General features: G+C 40.1%; 1 protein-coding gene across 9 annotated transcripts in view; it reads right to left on the bottom strand.

Annotated features, from left to right (window-relative positions):
• Positions 1-23930, bottom strand: part of MYRIP (myosin VIIA and Rab interacting protein) — a 348495-nt gene that overhangs the window by 164131 nt on the left and 160434 nt on the right. For 8 of the 9 annotated variants that reach the window (XM_073333104.1, XM_073333103.1, XM_073333106.1 and 5 more), the window contains one exon: positions 20223-20444. The exons of the other annotated variant lie outside the window; for it this stretch is intronic. In XM_073333104.1, coding sequence (XP_073189205.1) covers positions 20223-20444 — 222 coding nt within the window. The remainder of the gene's footprint in view (positions 1-20222; positions 20445-23930) is intronic. 9 annotated transcript variants of the gene reach the window in all.

The following is a 23930-nucleotide window of genomic DNA, read 5'->3' as shown; positions in this document are numbered from 1 at the left end:
GCTCCTGTTGCATGAGCTCACAATCTGCCCTTTAAAATATGAATCCAGCATTTTCAAGGTTAATTAATTTGTAATTAATGTAACAATCCTGAAACATTTCAACCAGCTCTTCAACTGTACAAGTCCTGTGATTCTCTAAATAAGGGCCTTTAGGGATAATTTTGGTTTAGAACAAAAGATCTTGTTATGGGCATCATCATCTCTGGGAGACTGCATGCATACAACACACTATGTACACAATATATTCCCCCTAAGAACTAATCTGGCTGACAGTCTGGAAATTGCCTTTGTTGTAAGGGTTAATACTGTCAGGATCCTCTGGAGTGGGTTACTAATTTCTAGGTTTTGTCAGGGATTAATGGTTGCACACATAATGTGAGGAAAATTGAGGGCTCAGCTAGTCTATGCTAATAAAAACTAACATATGTCAAAATCAGTTAACCTTATATGCATCACTTTAAAATGCTTGACTGTACAATTGACTTAAAAAGAATTCTGTGGACAAATGCTCTGCCTCAATGTTGTCTTAAGGGTGCCTCCCACAAAAGAACATATTTAGCTGATTGCTCGGTCTAGTGATTTCCACGCCTTACTAATTTTTAGCTTCCTTTTCTGAAAAGGAGATGTTTCCAGGGATCCTCATCATCACCTCTTCACCACCTTCAAAGGCAAAAGGCCCAAGTTGCAGCACCCTTAGCTTTCATGGCCATATTCAGCACCCTCTGCAGACTTTTGACAACACTCTGTGAGTTGGTCAATCAAAGACATTGACTCCTGCCCTCTCTTCTTGCGCCCTTCTCCCCAAGTCTGACAAAAGAGCACGCTGATTCCATAGTGTTTCCAGATCCTGCCAGTCTGAAAACTGTCAGGTGACTTTGGAACCCAAACTCTTTTCTCCCAACTGTAAAATTTTCCTAGTGGCTGCTGGATTGCTGCTTATTGATAGTGCCCAGAGGTCCCAATCAGGATGTACAAACAGAGGTATATAGGGTCCCTGTCCCAGTGAGCAATAGAATCGAAGCAAATGAACAGTATACAAATAGTGGGAGAGAGGGGGTCAATCATACATATATATTATTTCTTACACACATGTAAGAACTCAGCCAATATGCAAGGGACAGGCTGAGGGGTAGCCTGGCATATATATTTAGTTTTGTAAAACTGACTAGCAGGCCTATGTGTGTATATATATTCTCAGACAAAATAAACTACTGTAAGATGGAGTTGAAGTTGAGTGTCTGGATCGGGAATTTAAGGATAAAAAATTACTACAGTGATGATGTAATTATACCCAAAACAATTTCCTCAAGAAATTCAGAGTTAAGATCAAATTTGAATGAAATCCAAACATACTCCGCCATATAGATGCCGTGAGATAAGCATACAATTATGAATGCTGTATTTTTGTATTTGTGATAGCAGATTAGATTAAATCAATTTATAAAAATATTTTCCCCTTTCTCCCATGGTGTCACTTTGTTGTAATGTTTTTTTAAATCCATTGACTTCAGGGATACTATGCTGATATATGGCAGCAGAGGATCTGGTCCAAAGCATCTCTGATGCTCTCATTTCAGGCTCATGTTTTCCTGTGGTGCTGTGACAACATGTCCAAATTTACCCAGTTAAGAGTAACAATGTCATCAGATTGAAATAACCCATAACCTCCCTTCATTTTGGTCTACAACCGTTAAACAAGACTTTATAAATATGTTGAATTAACAGATCACAGAGAAAAAAGTCGTGAAAAATGCTTGCTTCTAAGCAGCATTCAATGTAGAACATAAAACCACAGAAACAAAGCAGACTCTACCTCATAGGTGCTGACGATAGTTCTCAACTGAGGGAGAATTTCTTGTACTCTTTGTTATTATTCCCGATTTAATTTTACAGAGTAAGTTTCATTTTCAATTTACCAGAGCAGTCAAGCCGTGCTTTTAATTTACGTGGTATTTCAGGATTCCTCAAGCCTGATAACTTTGCTAACAGGAAAAGAATGGTTATTTACCCAGAACTGTGGTTCTTCGAGATGTGTTGTCCACATGGATTCCACTCTTGATGGGCATGTGACCCATGCACGTGAGGTTAGATTCTTTTTGATCATCAGAATCCATTGGGGCTGTGCCAGTGCCCTAAATATCCTTGTGCTCCCACACGCAAAGGGCTCAACAGGCCCAACCATCCCTCTGTTCCTTCAGCAAAACAGAATCCAGATGGTATAGGTGGCAGGGAAGGCACGCAACACAATGGACTCTGCAGACCAAAAAGAATCTGATCTTGCATGCGTGGAAGAAGAAATGACTTATGAAATGGCTACTTTCTATATTCCACTTCGTGTATTTTATTAGTAATACAAAATATCCAGAAACATGCCATGATGTCACCATTAATTAAATCTTGAACATTGAATTTTCAACTCTTTAACAGGTCAGCAATAATTAAATAGCAGTGGTTACCTATGATAATTCAAGTGCTTTGTACAAAAAAGTGAAAAAAATGCATAACGAACCAGTACCTTTACAAAACAGACAGACTATAAATATCGATGGGGAAAGAATAAAGAAAAGTTCATGATAATTTAATAGCTTTGATAAATATTAAGCCCCACATTTTCCAAGGGTTCTCCCCTCCTGCCTTCATTTGAGTGTATGGAGCTCTGTATCAAAGATGCTGATTCTCACCTCTCTGTGTGCCCTCCAAAAGCACTTACACCTGTAATTTTGATGGATCATAATTTGTGCAAATGACAGAATTCACAGATAGAAACCCAAATACCCATAACTGGTGCATATAAATTCTAGCTTTTGTGTACACATACACAGAGTCGTGCATGCACACAAAGGAACCCCATTTTGAGAATTTATTCTAAAAGGGTTAAACACTTGTTGGTTCGGAGAATTTGTGATGAGAGAAAACCCTTGTGCTATATGCCTCAGGTTCAAGTCCAATCAGGTCCAGGACAGTGAAAGTTCTTTATACCTAATGACCTATGTGAAATGAGTTAGTAGCCTCAGCCCACTTCCTAGCACATCAATGTTTATAATAAAGACAGAGTCTCTCACAGTTAGCAGTAATTTTCACACAGTTAGCAGTTTCAGGCTACGTCTACACTACAAAATTATGTCAACCCAACTTACATCATCATATAGCCTCTGTAGTTATCAAATCACTTGTGTGTGTGCACACTTGGCTCCTTGTGTTGGCGCTCCATTTCCTTACCAGGAGCACTTGTATTGATTATATTGTCAGCATGGGACATTGTGGGAGAGCTCCAGAAAGCCAGAAACAGTCAACATAAGCAACGCAGTGTCTATGCTGCATTGTGCCAACCTAATTACATCAACCATGACTCTATGCCTCTTAGGGAAGTGATGTTACTAAATCCGCACAGAGAGGCACTTATATTGGCAGGAGTCAAATTTAAGTGAAGATACTTCCACAGCTAGGTAACCTATTTCCCCTTGTTTTTTCCTACCCCTCCCCCCCTCAGACGTTCTTGTTAAACCCTGGATTTGTGCTGGAAATGGCCCACCTTGATTATCATACACATTGTAAGGAGAGTGGTCACTTTAGATAAGCTATTACCAGCAGGAGAGTGGGTTTGTGTGTGTGTGGGGGGGGGCTGAGAAAACATGGATTTGTGCTGGAAATGGCCCAACTTGTTTATCATACACATTGTAAGGAGAGTGATCACTTTAGATAAGCTCTTACCAGCAAGAGAGTGGGGTGGGAGGAGGTATTTTTTCATGCTTTGTGTGTATATAAAAAGATCTTCTACACTTTCCACAGTATGCATCCGATGAAGTGAGCTGTAGCTCACGAAAGCTTATGCTCAAATAAATTGGTTAGTCTCTGAGGTGCCACAAGTACTCCTTTTATTTCCACAGCTAGGTTGACACAAGGCAGCTTACATAGACCTAACCCTGTGATGTAGACCAGGGCTCAGCAGAGGCCAAGGGGACTGAATGAGTACAGTAGCAAACTACCCTCTCATTTCTTGAAAGTGGATGAAAGTTTTGCCTCATTAGTAGGCCATCAGGAGACAAACGGATTACTTTATTTTCCAGGGCCATTAACTCAACATCCTTCACAAATTTTGGAATAAAATCTAAGAAGTTGAAAAGTTTGATGAAGCATGGACATAGAATAAGAATGGTCAGACCACCACTGAATCTAGGACTAGTAGGAATCAACTCACTCTAGGTAGGATCCCTTGTACTAATAGGCAAAACATTAACTGAGCCCTTAAAATTTCCTTCAACAAGGAGGAAAGGTACTACAGACTCAGTTCTACCAAGCAACAGAGAACATTAGGCTTGGACGGAATACTCTGGCGAAACGTCTTTATTATTTTTACTCCTTGATTTGTAATCCCTTATTACTTTACACTTTTTTCTCAGTATTTTAAGTGGATTTTTACATCTTGTATTCTTCCTCATTCTACATACCCTTGCTTCCCATGACTCCATTTCCACTGATCCAACCGTGGAACTGCCATGCTAGTGGCCTTTCTAGTAGGGTATCCTGTCTCTAAAAGTAGCCAATACCAAATGTTTCAGGAAAAAGGTGCAAGAATCCCATAAAGAGCAATTACAGAATAATCTGCAAAAAGGAGAATTTTCCTCCTAGCCCGTCAGAAAGTTAATCCCTCATATTTTCTATCCTATCTGTTATAACTGTGGATGTTCACAACCTCCATCCAAATGTCTAAGCCTTTGAAACATACTGATCAAAAATAATATTTCCTTTTATCTGTTTTAAACATGTAATCTTTCCTTGAGTGTCCCCTTGTTCTTGTATTAAGAAACAGGTATATAGGAAGACCCCATCTACCTTTTCTATACTTACTATTTATTATTTTAAATAACTCTATTATGTCCCCTCTGATTCATCTCCTCTCTAAATTAAATAGTTCGAAACTTTTTGCTTTCTATTCATATGGAAATTTTTCCTTCCCTCCAATCAGTGTTATCTCCCTTCTCTGAGCACGCTCTTTTTCTGAGATATTTTTGAGGTGATCAGAACTGGAAACAGGTGAAGGAATATCACTGATTTATAGAACCGTATTCCAATACTTTCTGTTTTATTTTCAATTCTATTCTTTATACATCCTAACACTAGTACTTGCCTTTTTTTTTTTTTTTTTTTTACTGCAGCCGTACATTGCGCAGAGGTCTTCACCAAGCTGACCTACTACAGTGACACTTCTCCTGAGTGTTTATAGTTAATTTAATAATGCTATCACCTAATTCTCATATCACGCTTTTCATCTATAGAGGTCAAAGTACTTTGCAGAAGAGGACAGTGTCTTTTCTCCCATTTTGCACATGGGTAAACAGAGACACAGAGATTTGTCCAAGGTCACCCAGCTGCTCAATGGCAGAGCCAGAAATAGAACCATATCTCCCGAATTAAAGACCAGTGCTTTATGCACTAAGCCATCCCACCTGCTCTCTGGAATATTTCAGTCTTTTCCAGTCTTGACTATCCTAAACAACTTCAATATAATAATAATAAATGAACAACAACACATAATAATATTTAATCATTGCAGTAATTCCCCCTTTTTTGCTCTCCTCTCCTAATTCCATTTTTTGATGCTTTCCCCCAAAACGGATGGCAGTGTTGCAGATTGTTGTCTCATGCAAGTATAGCTTGATCCTGTCTAACAGAATAGAGATTTTCACAGTGCATATATTAGAAATAACTAAAATAGATCAGAATACCAGAGGAACAGCAGAGACCAACGTAACAAAACAATCAGTGTGAACATTTCTTTTAAGCCATCAAAACATAACTCAACCACAGACACCAGAATAGACTTCCCTGGTTCTTGTGAGGAGAGCTCCTTGCTTCTGCGCTCCCCTTGCATACCCTGAGCAAATATTGGGAGAGACTGCAGTTCCTGCAACTGGGGGAATAAAAGGACTGCTCCCTCCATACGTCTCCTGTGCACACATCAACCCAGAGGGAGAGTGGGTAAGAGTTGGGGCTATGGCTTAATAAGAGGGAAAGGGAAAGAGGAGAATGCATTTTGGATGGTTTACATCAAGTGATGAACTATACCTTATGCTGGATATACAACTTTATAACTTGGAAACTTGGGCTTTCTTGATATTTATTTTGATCAGCAAATCATTAAGGTGCAACAAATTATGTTGTATAGGGGATTTAAAAAAACAGCACAGTAGAGGCGGTATTTTCTGCCACTAAAACGTGACAGGATGAAAACGTTGTCAGGACATGGAAGAGGTGCACATTTCAGATGACCAAAGTCATGGCTGGTAGATCTAATTCAGTTCTATTGGAGCCCAAAGAAGGGCTAACGTTTTCTACAATCATTGCACGTGCCATATTTCGGCACTGCACGTTGCCAGTTCCTGTGAGAGTCTTCTCAAAGTGGCAGAGCAAGTACAGTACGCAGCAAAGATACCCAAATCCACGTCACATACAACTGTAAGAAATCCAGTTTTACACAGAGCTGTAAGTTGTGGCTTAAACAGACCGTCCAAAGGTCTTTTGGCTCCGTCCTAGCATATGGCTTCACCTACTTGAATGCAAAACAAGACTGTTAAACCAGTATGATGCCCTCGTTAACTTTCTGCAGCCAAGTCATGAAACCAACTGTTTTCTTACACCTGAATGTTTTAGTAAACAAATACTGAGTCCAATTATTAGCTACTACTTATTTCTTAACGTACTGTTCAGGGCTTTACCAATTCCAACAACTTCTTCAGTCAAATATGATGATTATACCCTTAAGCTGTACAACAACTGTTGAAGGTGACAATCTAATAGCACCTGTGCTTTTAAACATATCTTCTGTTATTATTTGTATTACAAGAAGTCTTGGAGGCCCCATTGAGGTTGGGTCCCATTGCGCTTGGTGCGCGACCTACCCATAGTAACAGACAAGTCATGCCCCCTACTAGCTTGCAAGCTGAGCAAACAGACAAAAGAGACTAAGGAAGTATCATCATCCCCATTGTACAGATGCAATCGAGGCACAGGGAAATTAAGTGACTCTGCACAGTTCTAGATGGAATGTGTTCGAGATGAAGTTTGTAGAATAGAAGGGAGCGGGTCTGAGGAATGCGGAATTAAGTGGGATCGTAAGGAAATTACCTACCAACCAATCTAGCACAAACCAAAGAGATGAAAGAGACACTATTGTCTCAGTTTGTCCATGTTATTTTTATCTCATATCACAAGGTTTATATTGTACAGGGTATTTTCTTCCATAAAATGTATCAAAATGGACACACTGAAACATACTTCAGAGCTTACTGATTGTACACTGTGCATCAGAACAAACAATAGGACAAACAGTGGAAGCAATCCTGCAATTGATTCTGAGTGGGCAGACTCTCATTGGCTTTAATGGGGCTCTGTACAAGCAGACTTTTTCCCCCCACAGAGCCCCATTGAAGTCCATGGGGTTTCCCTAAGGCAGAGTCAACTGCAGGATTAGGGTTTTATTCACTACTGTTCCTGCAGCCCTTATGCAAGCAAAACTTCTACCGACTCTCTAATGGGAGTTTTGCCTGCATACCGACCACAGATTTGTGTTTTTGTGTTGCAAGTTTTAACATTATCAAAAACAATTGCTCTAAATCCAACATTTTTACATCAGTATAAGTCATGGTGCAAGTTCAAGGTAAAATATACTGTGTATTGCAGATAGGAGAGACCTTGATAAACTGTCTACCTGTTCCATTGCAGTTCATATTTTAAAAAGAATTCCTGTATTTAAATTCCAATTCCATTAAGACAATACAATTTGCTATATTATGTGAATTGTTATATTTTAACTAGTACCTTATCATCCTTCAATCACACACCACAATAAGTACCAGATTAAATGTTGTAAAGAGCAACCAAAAATAACTCCAGATTGAGACTCTGAAGATACATATGACAATATTCTTTTTTTTTCCCCCTCCTAAACAGCAATTTAATTACTGACGCAAGTAAGGTCAACAACAGGGAATACTAAAAACAAAGAAATAGTTTTTCTCCTTTAATATTAACATTAAACTAAATAGTACAAGGAGACATTCTAATAATTTAAAATATATCATATATATTTAAACTAAACAACATAACTTATCTGGAGAGAACACATTTTGTAGAGAAAAGCAATGGAATGTAAATGAAATAGAAATCTCAGTACAAACATACAACAAACTTCTAAGGTATGCACTTAATAAAATGTGAGGAAAGAAAAAAGCTATTTTCTTCAATTCTCCTGAGGACCTATACAGACACAGCTATAAACAAATTCCAGAAATATTAAAGTTCTATTATAAGATGAATCCTATACTACACAAAGTAGCGTTGCCAGGCTTCTGATTTTCAACTGGAATGCCCAGTCGAAAAGGGACCCTGGCATTAAAAGTCCAGTCGGCAGCTCAGCAGGGCTAAGACAAGCTTCCGGCCAGCCATGGCTCCAGACACCACTAACCTCAGGTGGCTCCCAGAAGCAGCATCATGTCCCTGCTCTAGCTGCTAGGCGGAGGAGTGGCCAGGCGGCTCTGCATACTACCCCGTCCACAAGCGCCACCCCTGCAGCTCCCATTGGCCAATCATTGAAAAGCTTATGATTCACTGAATATGATTAACCTATTTTGAATGCATGTATCATTTTGACAGGTTTCAGAGTAGCAGCCGTGTTAGTCTGTATCCGCAAAAAGAAAAGGAGGACTTGTGGCACCTTAGAGACTAACAAATTTATTTGAGCATAAGCTTTCATGAGCTACAGCTCACTTCATCGGATGCATACAATGGAAAATATAATGGGGAGATTTTATATACAGAGAGAACATGAAACAATGGGTGTTACCATACAGACTGTAACCAGAGTGATCAGGAAAGGTGAGCTATTACCAGCAGGAGAGCGGGGGGCAGGAGGAACCTTTTGTAGTTATAATCAAGGTGGGCCATTTCCAGGAGTTGACAAGAACAGTAATTGTATCCAGTATGCAAATTAATTCCAGTTCAGCAGTCTCTCGTTGGAGTCTGTTTTTGAAGTTTTTTTTGTTGAAGAATTGCCACTTTTAGGTCTGTAATCGAGTGGCCAAAGAGATTGAAGTGCTCTCCAACCGGTTTTTGAATGTTATAATTCTTGACGTCTGATTTGTGTCCATTTATTCTTTTACGTAGAGACTGTCTGGTTTGGCCAATGTACATGGCAGAGGGGCATTGCTGGCACATGATGGCATATATCACATTGGTAGATGCACAGGTGAACGAGCCTCTGATAGTGTGGCTGATGTGATTAGGCCCTATGATGGTGTCCCCTGAATAGATACGTGGACACAGTTGGCAACGGGCTTTGTTGCAAGGATAGGTTCCTGGGTCAGTGGTTCTGTTGTGTGGTTGCTGGTGAGTATTTGCTTCAGGTTGGGGGGCGGTCTGTAAGTAAGGACTGACCTGTCTCCCAAGATCTGAGAGTGTGATGGGTCGTCCTTCAGGATAGGTTGTAGATCCTTGATGCGTTGGAGAGGTTTTAGTTGGGGGCTGAAGGTGATGGCTAGTGGCGTTCTGTTATTTTCTTTGTTGGGCCTGTCCTGTAGTAGGTAACTTCTGTGTACTCTTCTGGCTCTGTCCATCTGTTTCTTCACTGCAGCAGGTGGGTATTGTAGTTTTAAGACTGCTTGATAGAGATCCTGTAGGTGTTTGTCTCTGTCTGAGGGGTTGGAGCAAATGCAATTGTATCGTAGAGCTTGGCTGTAGACAATGGATTGTGTGGTGTGGTCTGGATGAAAGCTGGAGGCATGCAGGTAAGTACAGCCATCAGTAGGTTTCCGGTATAGGGTGGTGTTTATGTGACCATCGCTTATTAGCACCGTAGTGTCCAGGAAGTAGATCTCTTGTGTGGACTGGTCCTGGCTGAGGTTGATGGGGGGATGGAAATTGTTGAAATCATGGTGGAATTCCTCAAGGGCTTCTTTTCCATGGGTCCAGATGATGATGATGTCATCAATGTAGCGCAAGTAGAGTAGGGGCATTAGGGGACGAGAGCTGAGGAAGCCTTGTTCTTAGTCAGCCATAAAAATGTTGGCATACTGTGGGGCCATGCGGGTACCCATAGCAGTGCCGCTGATTTGAAGGTATACATTGTCCCCAAATGTGAAATAGTTATGGGTGAGGACAAAGTCACAAAGTTTAGCCACCAGGTTTGCCGTGACATTATCGGGGATACTGTTCCTGACAGCTTGTACTCCATCTTTGTGTGGAATGTTGGAATAGAGGGCTTCTACATCCATAGCGGCCAGGATGGTGTTTTTGGTATCTGAAGTTAGGAATATTACATCTATTACAAATGTGTTTACACATGGGGAATGCCCACTGGGCAGAATGCAATCAGCCTAGATGGCCGCCTGGGAAGGGCCATTAGGGAGAACAACAGGTCTTAGAAGATGCTAATCTCCCATGGGGGAACCTTCGTGGGGACCTTTCCTGAGGATGCTACAAACAGCCTCTAAGTCATGGCAGCTATAGCACTACAGGGGCATGTGACCAGATCACCTGATACTGGACTCCATCTTAGATTACCAATGTTTGTCCACTGACTGGGCATGGAAACCAATCTGGGTGACAAAGGTTTCCCACCATACACAAAAGCTATTTAAGGCAGGGGAGTGACATCATCGTGGTTCTTCACTGACTCTCCGTCCAAAAAGATTGCTGGAAACACCTAAGGAACAAAGACTGGACTAGGAGAGAAGGGCTGAACTGAGGCTAAAGGGATTTCTAGCTTGTGAAAGGAAAACCTGGGGTTTTAAACTGCAAGCAAGTGCAGCTTGCCCTCAAGAATCTCTGCAAACTGCCTAAATCAATATTTTCAAAAATATTTAAGGCCTTGTCTACAGTATAGTGGCTACAGCCACACAGATAACAGAGTTGTCACTACAGTGCTTTAGTGTACACAATTCCTACATCAACAGAAGGGGTTTTTCCATCAGTGTAGGCATTCCACCTCTCTAAGAGGCAGTAGTTAGGTTGATAGAAAAATTCTTCCACCAACTTAGCTGAGTCTACAGTGGGGATCAGATTGACCTAACTACACCATACAGGGCGTGAAATTTTTCACAGTCCTGAGCAATGTAGCTAGGTCATTCTAATTTTTATGTGTAGATCAGGCCTAAGTGACTTAGGAGCTTAACTCTCAAGGAACTTAGACTCTTAAGTCACTTATGAATTTTTGAGCATTTCATCCTTCACGTGAAAGTACACAGTATCTTTCATATAATTCTGATGTCTGATTGAATTCCCATGTACTAATGAATAGGATGAGACATCTTTATATGGTTCATTTGTGCAGAAGATGTTTTATAGTACTCTAAACAGTAAGAAAACAAGTGTCAGTTATGAAACTCCACTGTGGGAGGACAGTTTTTTTTGTTTAACATGCCTTTCAGCAACTTCAATCCACAAGTTACCCCAATATTTGGAGAAAGTCATTCTCACTGTGGATAACTCACTGTTTAGATTTAAAAGAAAATTCAAGTGGACTGTGATACTATATTCAATTACTTTGAGGAAAGTTCTAAATTAATGAGGTTTTATACACACCGAAGCAATGTTCTCTTGTGAAGGCACAAGTGGAAAATGCATGAATTAAACTCAAGTTTAGAAACAGTATGTACTCTGGAGACTGAGTTTTGTACTACTTTTCTTTATTAAACTATTAGCATATAGGTTTAGAAAGAGAAAATAATTATTTAAAAGGTCTTCACACATCTTTAGCACAAAAGTGCAATACTGTTCACCCATTCACAAAAGTGGTGTTCACTTTTCTCTAGCATTTGAAAGGATTTAAATCAGTTTCCATTGAACTTTGAGACAGTTTCACTTGAGTTATCTGGAACAGACATTCATACAGAGGGTCAAATCCAGAGGGAACATGCTAGGTGATGTAAATTACAAATTAGTAAATTGGTGTAATAGTGTGGGCAACTCTCATAATTCTATAACAAGTCTAGTGATATTTGGCATATTTCTTAAAGCCCCAGCACCTGGAAGCATATGACTAGGTGAGAATCTCAGCTTTTTTTATGTGAGTTTCTAGCCCTTGTGGTTGCAGAAAAATGCTTGACAACATGACCCAACTGTATCCCAAGACTCAAAAAACAAAAGGAAAACAACAACAACAATCTAACCTTCTCTAGTTTCTCAGAACACAGATATAATGATTTCTCTCACTGCGTACAATGAAGGATTTGTTTCCCAAACCTTAAGACATTGCTAAGATACAATTTTGAATTGATTTCAGAAAGTATCCCTGGTCTGCATATGAGGCACCCTTATTTTTGTCAATAAGGGGAGGAGAGAGGGGCCCCTTCCCCGGAGCTTGCTGCTACCGGTGGGGAAATGTCTGCGGGGGAGTCCTCCTCTCTGGCTCCAGCCCCCGCCCCAGGGCAGCCTGCCTGCTGCACGCCAAAGTTTGAACTCCTCATCCCCGGCCCTATTCTTTGCTTAGGAGTTGGCATTTCTTTCCTTTGTTCTTTATAAGTGACTCTTTGGGGTGCATTGCTGTGGGCGCTAGACTGTCTGACTTGTAGGCCTTGTCTGCACTGGGTTATTTTACACCAACATAGCTGCATTTGTGCAAGCCCTTAGTGTAGACAATCCATGCCCAGTGAACCATGACTTGTGCTGGCGTAGTTTATCTCAGTGTGAAACCCCAGTTTGGACAAGCCCTTAGTAAGGTGGCAACTCCACTGCATCTAAAAAATTTGTTTTATAAAAACAAACCCTTAAGACCCACAGAAAAATGTTCCCTCCGTTATTCTTTTAAATTCCATTGAAAACACTGGTTTTATAGCAAGGACAAATTTCCTTCAAGTGTTGACAACCCAAACATTACAGCACTGAGAACTTGGAATCACCTTAATTGATTTTCATTGTCCAAGATAAGCAATGCGCAGACTGTGAGAGAGTCATAAATAGGTAAAGAAATACTTGTTTACAATATATGGCTTTCAGGCTGGCCATGTCCACAATAATAGAGTTTTGCATTTACCTCCCTGTGCACATTAATGAAGATTTACCCTTTAATATTTCTTTCACCTTGGTTACTAGGCTGAAATATTTGTATAATAGTTACAACAACAAATCCAGTTAAATCAGTGTACATCCCCAGTCGTAATGCTCTGCACAGCCATGTCAATAATCCAGTTCTGCCTGCTCTCCAGCCTGGGAGAGGCAAGGAATGTCTTACCCCTCTTCCCCAGCTTCCCCTTCCTCCCCCCACAAAGCCCGCACCCTTGGGGTTTATCTACACTTAAAATGTTAGAGTGGCACAGCTGTGCCACTATAGCGCTTCAGTGTAGACACTACCTATGCCAATGGGAGGGATTCTTCCATGCGTGTGGGTACTCAACGTCCTTGAGAGGCAGTAGCTAGGTCAGTGGAAGAATTCTTCTGTCAACCTAGCACTGTCTACATGAGGACTTAGGCTGGCTTAACTACACTGCTCAGGGATGTGGATTTTTCACACCTTTGAGCAACGTAGTTATGCCGACCTAATTTTCTACTGTAGACCAGGCCACAGCCTTTCCCAGTGCAGCTCCACATCACTCCTTAATTACACAACTGAGCCAATAAATTGGGTTTCAAAATTATTAACAGCAATGTTGTTAGTAATTTATTCACTGAAATATAACGCATGACAAGTTCCAGGTCACGGGCCTACAGCAAATATTTACAACTGAGTTACAAACCAGTGACTGTAGGGAGACTGTGACAAATGTGCTGATTTAACTACAGTGCCAAAAATAACAATTTTGTATAAAGTAGTTATGAATTTACCTTGTTAAATGAAACTCATCTAAGACTGTTTTCTTGCTGAACTAATAAATAAATACTGCAGGTGTTACTCAGCAGCATTCTCAACCTTGGCTGCCCATCCCCTGCCTGTAAGGGTGAAGGCGGGGGAAAAGGAGGAAAAAGTGCAATTTGAAATGCTCACGTGACTAAACTAAGAATTAGCATGAGCTCTCTAGCTCTTTTGTGAAAGAAAATACTATTGTCACTCTTCTGGACTGTCTCTTCCCTAAGATGGGTGAAGAAGCTCCAAGGAAAAAGTGAGAGCGAGCAAACACCATGGTGAATGCATCCTGTTGTAGACTCAAAGCCTGGTGTATGGAAATAATGTTGAGGCACAGCACTTGCAGCAGGCAGGAGTTCACAGCTCTAAGAGGAGTGTCTTTGGGCAAAATGCTAGAATTTTTTTTTTTTTTTATGGCAAGCAGAAGAGCCAGAGAAAGTTTGTGCTTAAAGGAAAACATAATCTGCCTGTCACACTTGCTCCTCTGTGGTTTTGTTTTCAGAAGTTTAAAGGTACGTAAGTGTTTTCCAGCGGCAGTTTCCCAGCAAACACTCCCTCCAATAAATGGAATGCCAGAACATACCTGGGTCACCCAGCAGCAATGGAAGCGCGTAAGCTTCCAAATGAGTTCTTACCACATGCCTTGCCCACCACTGAAGACATTAACAATATTCCTTTTGTTCTGTTATTATAGATGGAACTAGTAGCTGCCAATAGTTAAGGTTTCCCAGCACTTAACATTTAAGATCCTGTTCTCAGTTGCTTATTTATTGAAACATTGAAAAACTACCCACTTGCTGAATGAGGCAGGGGTCCAGTGGAAATAAATGGCATGTGATCATAATGCATGCTCACAGGAGGGCAGAAATAAGGTTGCACAGAGAAACCTTAATTCTGCCATTTCCTAAGGTTTAAGTGCTTAACATGTTTTGCATAGTTCTTGGAGGTAATAACAGAAATGTAGAGCTGGAAGGGACCTCAAGAGGTCATCTAGGTGAGCCCCCCACACTGAGGCATGATTAAGTATACTTTTACTAATTATTTAATTATACAGCGTTCTGGAGTCTTTTATTGTTGTTCCAGGCATTGGTCAGAGGGAAGGGTTGTGTTTCTAGAGCAAACCCTGTACCTTTGGTTTGAAAGTATTTCCTCTTCAGCACTCTCCACACTTCATAGCCGGGGAGCAAGCACATGACCTGAGTCTTTTCTTTCAACTAGACTACAAAGCCAACCCAACAGTGCCTTAAGGATTTGGTTTAAGATCTCTGTAAATTATATTTTCAAACTGCTTTCTTGAGTGTCTTCTTTCCGTGCTTGATGCAGCATGTACTTTTTCAGTGCAGGGTTATCAGCTATGATTAGAAAGCTCCAATTGCAAGAATCCAAAGCTGTTTTTGATCAAGCAGCAGTGAGAAGCATCACTGAGTTTGGAATCAAGATTTCAGATTTGTTGTGTAGTAAGTTACATGGTAACCCTGATTAATCTTTAGTCTCACAGTCAAGGAAAAAAAAGGTGGCAGACACAAATTCTATTTTTAAATTAGCCTAGTGTCATTCTGAAAAGTCCTTCTATAAAAGATGCTTAGATTTTCCTTATGTTCCTCTCCAAGCCCCGCTGTACTGACTGCACAGCATTGTACTAAGGGTGTGAATTGAGAGAACTCTGTCAAAATGGACCACTTATCCTTTGAACTGTACTATGCTTCTGAAACGAAGTATTTAACCAGAGAATCACAGGTATTTGCTAACTCCTCATTCAGCATTGACAGTGAGCAGTTATAAGCAAATACACAGTTTTAAAAAAGGACATATTTAGGCATTCAATGGCCTATGAGTTTGGTATGCGACATACATCCTTTTATCTCTGGGTTACCATTTTGAACACAGCCCAGTTTAGCAGTCTGAAAATCATTACTATCTTAAGGCTGCTCAGAAGCCTATTGGAAACAAGTTTATGGTCTCAGACCAGATCCTAGCAGAATGGTGTCCACTTCACAAAAACAACTGGCACTGACTGCACCTCCACTGGCAGCCTCAAGAGAGAAGTCAAGGGCTGAATGAGCATGGAAACGTCTCATCTCTAGAGATGGTCCTTACAGGGCAGAATAGAGGTGCAATGGCAGGGCCAGTTAGCATCATTGCCTGTTCTCATGGTAGATTATTCAAGAAAGGTGCCAGTTTGACATTAGTGGAGATTGAAGTAATGAAGTCACCTTCAAAAACTGAAAAAAAATGTATTCTTATGATAAAAAAATCTTAAGTGAAAGTGGATCATTCTGTTTTCTATGCTCACGGCTTCTGAAAATGTGTCAGTTGCGATTTCTACACACCTGGGAAAAAACCCTAAAACTATCCTGTCTAATTTGGAGAAATCAATTTGTTATCCTTAACAGAGCCCCAATAAATCTATTAATTTATATGTCTCAAATATGTTTTCATAACATGTCAATAACAACATTAAAAATAATAATTTAAAAAACCCTCAAAAATCCATGGTACGTTAACGGCTTAATTTCAGCAGAGTTAAACAAGAGACCAACCCCGCAACCCTTATCCCCATGAGTAGCCCTGTCAACTTCAGTGGTTCTACTCTTGTGATTCCAGGAGGCAGGGCCTCAGTTTTATTCCTGAGGTAAAGGTACAACAAATAAATGAACCATACAATAAAATAATTAGCAGGTGTGTGTAATGAATCCATTCAAATTATTGCAGAGCTTCAGAAGAACGAACAGAGATATTTCATTATACAGCTAGGCTGTGATTTGGATTCAAAATGCTCACACAGGAATAAGGGGGAGTAAGAACTCCTTTCACATCCCTACGCAACAATGCAGACGCATAGTCAAGTAACCATACTAGTTTCTATTTTCTCCCTCCTCAAAACAGATTGGCAAGGTGGGGTGAAGACCAATCATAGCCTTGATCAAAGTAGTTGAGCCAGTAATCTATTATTGTAGGCTGGCAGTAAATTACTGTCCCAGGAAGCGAAGAGGAAGTAGCTCGGAGCTGTGTCTCTGATTCATAGTTCCTCCTAGTTTATTGCCATTTCGGCATCACCACTAACTGAGGGCTATGCCTGAAGCCACAATCCCAGAATTTTGAAGCATCTTGCATAAGCAAGGCCTTTGATTCCCATTACCTTTAAAAGTAAAAAGTATAAAAAAAGAGGCTAAAGTGCAAAAAGTCTTTCAGTTATGATGTATCTGTGCATAAAAGGGGAGGAGTCTCCTGGTTATTTTATTGATCTTCTTGCAACATCAGTGCTACCAATCTCAGAGCCAGCATCACATGATATTGAGATCCATGAGCTAGCTGCTGATGTTGGGCATATCTGTCCCCTTGAGACAGTAGATGTAAATATAAATTGTCAGTAAAAAAAATAAACACTTCATAGAATGCTACTAATAAATAAACAAACTAAAAAACAGGTATTCTAGATATCTGGTCGGCACCATTTAATACATCTGTACCTAGTCTATATAAAACATCTCTATAGATCTATATTTCTATACACAAGAGTTTTTAAAATTTTGCAGGATACTTTGATATACAAAGCAGTATTTTTGGTGCCTTTTGCACCACTTTGCTGCATGCTTCACGCAATTTGTGTCAAAACCTTTCAGTTGACAGCTGTTAGCTATATATGGCCGTCAAGCTGAGTTTCACTTTGATTTTTGTTACACTTTTTTAGCAGTTTCAATTCATATAGTTTTATGCCTACTGAGTTTAGAGATTTATATTTGTCTGAACCCGTCTGGACTGCAGAAAGGAGAACTTTGTTCTGTAATATATTGCCCATCGTTTTGTGAATTTTGGGTGTTTCATCACTGAAGTTTCGCAAAGTGAAAAAATGTTTCTAAGTGGGTTCATGACATTACTTGATTCTGTCCACATTGAAAGTTGGGAATAGGGATATGACCAATAGATACAGAAGTATTAACAGAAAACCCCATTAAAAGCACTAAATACATCATTCCTATTCAAAACTGTCAAAAATTTGGTTTTAACGTTCAACAAAAGGTCAAAGACCAGATTTTGATGAAACCTAATTCCTAGGTTCAAGTTTGAAATTAGACAGATTTCATAAGGTTTAAGCTTTAGAAACTAAACTTTAGAACTCAGCAGCAGCATTCCATTCTCTCTAGCTAAAATAACCCTTAACAAAAAGGCAGTTATTTTTTTATTTGCTCGTGTTTTATTGCATCTACTCCATAGCTATCTACACTACCCACAAAATCCTCCTCTTTACCTAACATAGTCTGAGTACAAAGGAACAAAATGCAGATAGACAGACCGAAGAGTTATTCTATATTCATGCTTTGTATTAGATAATAACCAAATATCCTGTTGAAATAGCCACACTAATTATCTTTTATTAGTTTCCTCTGTATGTTTTTAACCTGCAGGAACATAACCTTAATCCACAGTAGATGATCACCGCACTGATTAACAGTTTAAGGTAACTGCTGGAGAAAAGTGATCAGAGGGAACTACCGCAGTATTCATTTTTTAAAATTTAGCCTCTATAAAAATGTGAGGTGACATCGTAGCACAGTAGCCTAAGAATTCCTTATTTACTACATTCATCAGGAAGAGACTTAGGATAGGTCTACACCGCAATCAGAGATGGCATGTATAGGAACACCTGAGCTGGCTTTGATCTAGCTAGCTCAAATAACAATGGCAATGAAGCAGCCCAGCAGAGGTGGCAGCCCCTGAACCTGAATATGTATTTGAGCAGCTAGCCCATGTGTCTTCCATGGCTTCACTGCTATTGCTATTCAAGCTAGCTAGATCAAAGCTAGGTTGGTATGTCTACGCTGGCCGGCCAGGCCAGACCAGGCCTTACCTGGGTGGCTGCTGGAGGGTTTTGGGTGGTTCTGCGGGCTGGCGGTGGGGTGGAGGGGGACCAAGCAACTCCGGGCAAGTCCGCCCAAGGGCCGGGGGTGCCTCCTGCAGTTTAGGGGGCTCTGGGTCCCCTGTGGAGGAAGCCGGGGGAGCTGAAAACACCACACCATTTAAAAAACCAACACCTTCTTTCAGGACTGATCACCAACATCGGAAGGTAGGCAAATGCGTTTGCTAGCTGTTAAAGAGATGACACGGCCACCAAGCAATATTATTATCAGCTTTTATATTACGTGGAATACAATGTGCCTGATTTGATCTCACTTACACTAGTGCAACCCTATTTAATTCACTGGAATTACTCCTGATCTACACAGTTGTAAATAAGTTCAGAATCAAGCCCAATGGGGTTGCACTGATATAAATGCTGACTTCAATGTGATGTGGGGGGCTGCTGCTTCCTCTTCTCCCTATGCCCCTGCTGCTCCCCTTTTTTGTGCTGTAGGGAGGCAGAGAAGGGTATTTCATGCTGCATCGGGGCACCAGAACCTGACCAAGCAACTAGGCAAATGGTGGAGCTGACAGCTGTGGTTCATGGGATGCTATTAATATCTAACAAAAAGAATGAGGAGTATTTGTGGCACCTTAGAGACTAACAAATTCATTTGGGCATAAGCTTTTGTGGGCTAAAACCCACTAGAGCTCCTGATAAGAAACAGCAGTGCTTCCTCTTAGACAGGAGTGGATTGGACCCTGGAAAATGGATCAGGGTGGTCTCCTTTATCCTTTTCCCCACCAGTAGAGAGGAGGACTGAGATTACCTGGCCACCCTGGGCCAAGTTTGTTTTAGTTTAACTACCATAATTGAAATGGAACCATGCAAGACCAAATGTCTGCCAGGAAGATTGCCCCCGAAGAGCTGTTTTATGTGGGCTGGCTCTTTTTACTGGTTTGGGTTTTTTTTCATGTGGTCTTAAAAGGGTGGGTTATCTCAGGCCCAAGGGGTGGGGAAGCAATTCTAGCCAAGGTTCCATTAGGCAGCATTTTTTGAACTAGTCCCAGTTGTGAACATGACACTATTGTTTGGAGTGTATTTTGGAAGCTTTTAGTGTTCTACGGAAAGTCTGTCATTTAGAAAAGCATTCCAGACAAATTCACTGCGGGATAATCTACTGAAAGAGAGACCTTCTTCACCCTCCCTGCCTTATTCTCAAGTGATTGCTGCAAAATGGCTGGCCACCTTATAACCATCGGTGCTTACGTTAGTAATCTAGATACTGAACCATCATACCCCTTATGCAGACTAAATCCAATTAGTGCTTGTTGGTTTATCACTCCAGCAAAGCAGATTTAGAATAAAACATTCCTGGCCCAAAGGAATCCTTAACAACAACTTCTAGACACTCCAGAGTATTCTGTCTCTTAGGTCTTTCACCTCATCATTGTTAACTGCTGACAAAGAGAGGGAATAGGAGGAAAGGTCAAGTCAGGGTTTCCGTCCAGCTGTTCTTTACCGGGCAATGGTACAATAGGCACCTACCTAGCCTGCTGGCAGACATTGCAGAGCCATGCCTTGTCCTTCTTCTGATAGGAGCTGCAGTCCTTGCAGATGTTGTATTTGCAGTCTTGGCACTGACGCTTGCTATTGATGAGAAATGTAAAAGGAGAGCAACAGCGAATGCAACAGCGCTCAGTAAACTTCTGCTGCTTAGAAAGGATGCTGCACTTGTTACCCTCTTCGTCAAGTTTCTGCTTCATTTCGCTGGAACCAAAAAGAAGGAACAAAATGACAAATCAAAACAGTACTCCATTTGGAGTTCCCTGTGTACATCATATAGCCCCCTTCCTACAACCGCATCAGGCCCCCAAAACAACCTTCTATGGGGAAAATGCATGACAGAAATGCATAGTCTGGCCACAGGACAGGGAATCAGGAGCGTCTGCATTTTAATCATGCCTCTAACTGTGCACTTGGGCAAGTCACCAACTCTCTGGACCATGCTCTGGAGCAAACCATATGACTTCACACAATTAAACTCATGTAACAGAGGAGAATGTGGGCCTCTTCTTCACTTAATAATTAGTAGGGGTTTTTTTGAAGATTCGTTGCTGTTTTTAGAATGCTTTGAAGATGAAAACCACTGTACAGAAGTGAAAGGGCTGGCTGGACATTATTTTAAAAAAACTGATCAGATTCATGGGGTTATATTATTAATAAGAGCCCCAATTCAGCCAATCACTTAATTACATGCTCAACTTCAATGAAATTTAAACAGTTTGCTGAATCAGGGCAAATATTTGACCAACTACTTGTTATCAGTTAAAATGTTTCCAAACCCTGAAAGCTCCATAAGCTTTGGCACAAGTGCATACTCATCCAAAAATTCATACCAGAGGTGTGATATTCATTATTTGCTATTCTACTATTTAAAACGTATTGGCCATCCAATCAAAGAGTGAAAACAATAACATGTTACTTAAGTGACTGACCACAAAATACAAACGGCAAACAGCATATAATTAAAGTGAGCAGTTTGTAAATACTGTGTAGGCTGCAAAATAGTCAATGAAATTATTCAGCGAATACTTAAGATCAATGCATACACTACAAGAAAATCAGGATTGTTTCGTGACCAATTTCCTAAATAAAAATGGCCTACATTTATATAGAATAATACTATAATGAATAGTTTGGCCACTTCTAATGACTGATCTTTATTATTTAGTATGACCAGGATAACATAGGATAACGTCAAAAAATTCATTTAAAGCAGGACATGTTGATTAATATACAGGAAAACAATCATGAGTCATTGACTTTAATTTAAATTAACACTTTTTTATTACACCATTGCTAAAAGAAAAGATAAAAATATGTATTTGATAGTGCATATGTATTCAGACATTGGTTTAAGATTCAGTACATAAATCATTGTAAACAAAGCTTGGAATGTTTCTAAAAAGCCCTCAGTACGGTGCTATTTATCTTTCTATCTGCCATTTCCACCTCTCAAATTCATAACTCAAAGTGAAAACAGTCCATTTTGTGAAAACCTTACAAACCAATTCTAAAGTTAAAGTCTAAAAGGAATGCAATTACAACAGTGATATAGAAAGTATATTTTCCAAATTACACAGACCTTAGTATTAAATTGAGTTCTGTGTGCACATGAGATGTTTTGAATATTTAACACCACGGACCTACTCAGCCACTGGTGGTATTGATCCATCTCGGAGCAGCTGAAGAATACAGTATTGCTTAGTTACACCAGATAGGCAGATCAAGCATAAGAAGAATGTCTATGCAGTTCCAAAGGAAAGGCTTATTTTATTTAAGACATTTGTTTTCCAGGAGGAATTATTTATTTCTGTGAATGTCCAGTAGAAATATCACAGTTCAAACAAACATGAGAACATCACTTACAGGGACAAGTTAAGTGAATACTGTTTGTTTAGCCTGAGTAAACTGGAGCAAATTAATTCCTGGGATAACACCACAAACTCAGTAGGTATGCTAGGGATAAATTTGGCTCACTATGTTTAAAGAGTGAGCATGAAGACTGTATTTAAAAAGGGGGAAATGTAAAGGGAGGAAAACCATTTGTAGTATTGTGGTTAGTCATTACACTGCCACACAAAGGGAAGGAAGAAAGAAAGCTCCACACCAAAATTGTCTTTTTCAATTTGTGATTCATTTGTAAGAATCTTTAATATAAAGGAGGCAAAGGTATCCAAAATGTCTACCATCAAATCTAACTCTGCCACAGAACTTTGTTATAGAATTGTGTATTTTAGAAAATAGAAATGTACACTTATATTGTCAGACTAAAATTCATTCCTTCTTCTGATTGAACCAAAAGGCATTGTTGTGACAGTTTATGTAAAAAAAATATGTATTTAACTTCAGTCACTGCTTTGGGTAGTGGATGTTTTCTGGCATGTCATCCTACACAAAAGCCAGTTTAGGAACATTATTTAGCATAATGCTTTTGGTCTAATTCTCTCGATTAAATTTTGATTGATGGTCCCCTTCCTCTTTTTCTTTTTGCATACTGTGTAAAAAACATTCATTGTCACTGCCATGCTTCAATTTGTTTTTAATGTCCTGAAGGAGTGTAGCCAGCTTTATAAAAAAAAAAAAAAGGCCAGATTTGTAGATTGACTATCTAATACTAAGATTTATGATCTGTTACAGTAGGTATCTTGGTGCTCTGAAGATATGTAGTGCAAATCAGATTATACAGATTAGAGGTACTTGTAATTTGGAAACCAATCGAATGCAGTCATAACAACATACTTGTGATGAAAGAGCCAGCGCTAGAGGTAAGAATGAGACCAGGAGTCAGCACTCCTGGATTTTCTTCCCAATTCTACTATTTATTTGCCGAGTGACTTTGGACATATCACTAAATTCTCTATGCTTCACTTTACCCATCTTTAAAATAGATATAATAATACTGATTGTATCTAAACCCTCTGGGTGATAGGAAGAGCAAAATTGTGATCCTTATATGAAAGGTACTAGTTCAAAATATGTTGCTTCATTTCCCACGAGTTGTCATAAAAGCTATCTAGTCTGCTTTATAGGATCCCCCTCCCACAACGATAGCATCTGAGTGACTGATCCAAATATCAGTCTGTTCCATCACCAATACAGTATGCAGGCAACTGAGTTATCATTACTAAGTATGATTTTCTTTGTGTGCAGTAGCATAATCCTTACTGTTAGGGGTCACCAGCCTGAAAAGGCTGAGAAAAAACTGCTCTAGCTCAGAGGTTCTCAAGCTATTTACCATTGTGGGCACAAACAATCCTGAATTGGTTCTTCTCGCTATTTCCCACAGCAGTCTATCCTCTAGGAAATTGTGCCGGCTCTTGTTGCAGCTCTGCAAATCCAGAGGATCATGCATTCCGTGCTTGCAACACTCACGACCATCGTGCAGAGCTGTGTAAGCTCCATACTTTTGTCAGAGCTGGTGGCCAGCAACAAATCCCTGCAGGTTACTGGGATTTTAAAAATAAACATAAAAAGCATGGGATAGGCATGGCATTATGGGACAGAGAAAGTTGCATGATGGGAACTTGACCCCGCAGAGCCAGTCTCCCACACGTGGCTCATTTCTGCCCCACCTTGCATTGCCAAAACTTCCCAAAAGACAATGGCGAGTTACACACTGGGATACTTACCCATGGTGCACCTCACTGTGCATTGACACAAGAACTCCTATTGAGTATGCACTGCACCGAC

The sequence above is a fragment of the Lepidochelys kempii genome, chromosome 2 (genome assembly GCF_965140265.1).
Source record: "Lepidochelys kempii isolate rLepKem1 chromosome 2, rLepKem1.hap2, whole genome shotgun sequence".
NCBI classification, from domain to species: Eukaryota; Metazoa; Chordata; order Testudines; family Cheloniidae; genus Lepidochelys; species Lepidochelys kempii.
This window is presented reverse-complemented; position numbering and strand designations above follow the sequence as displayed.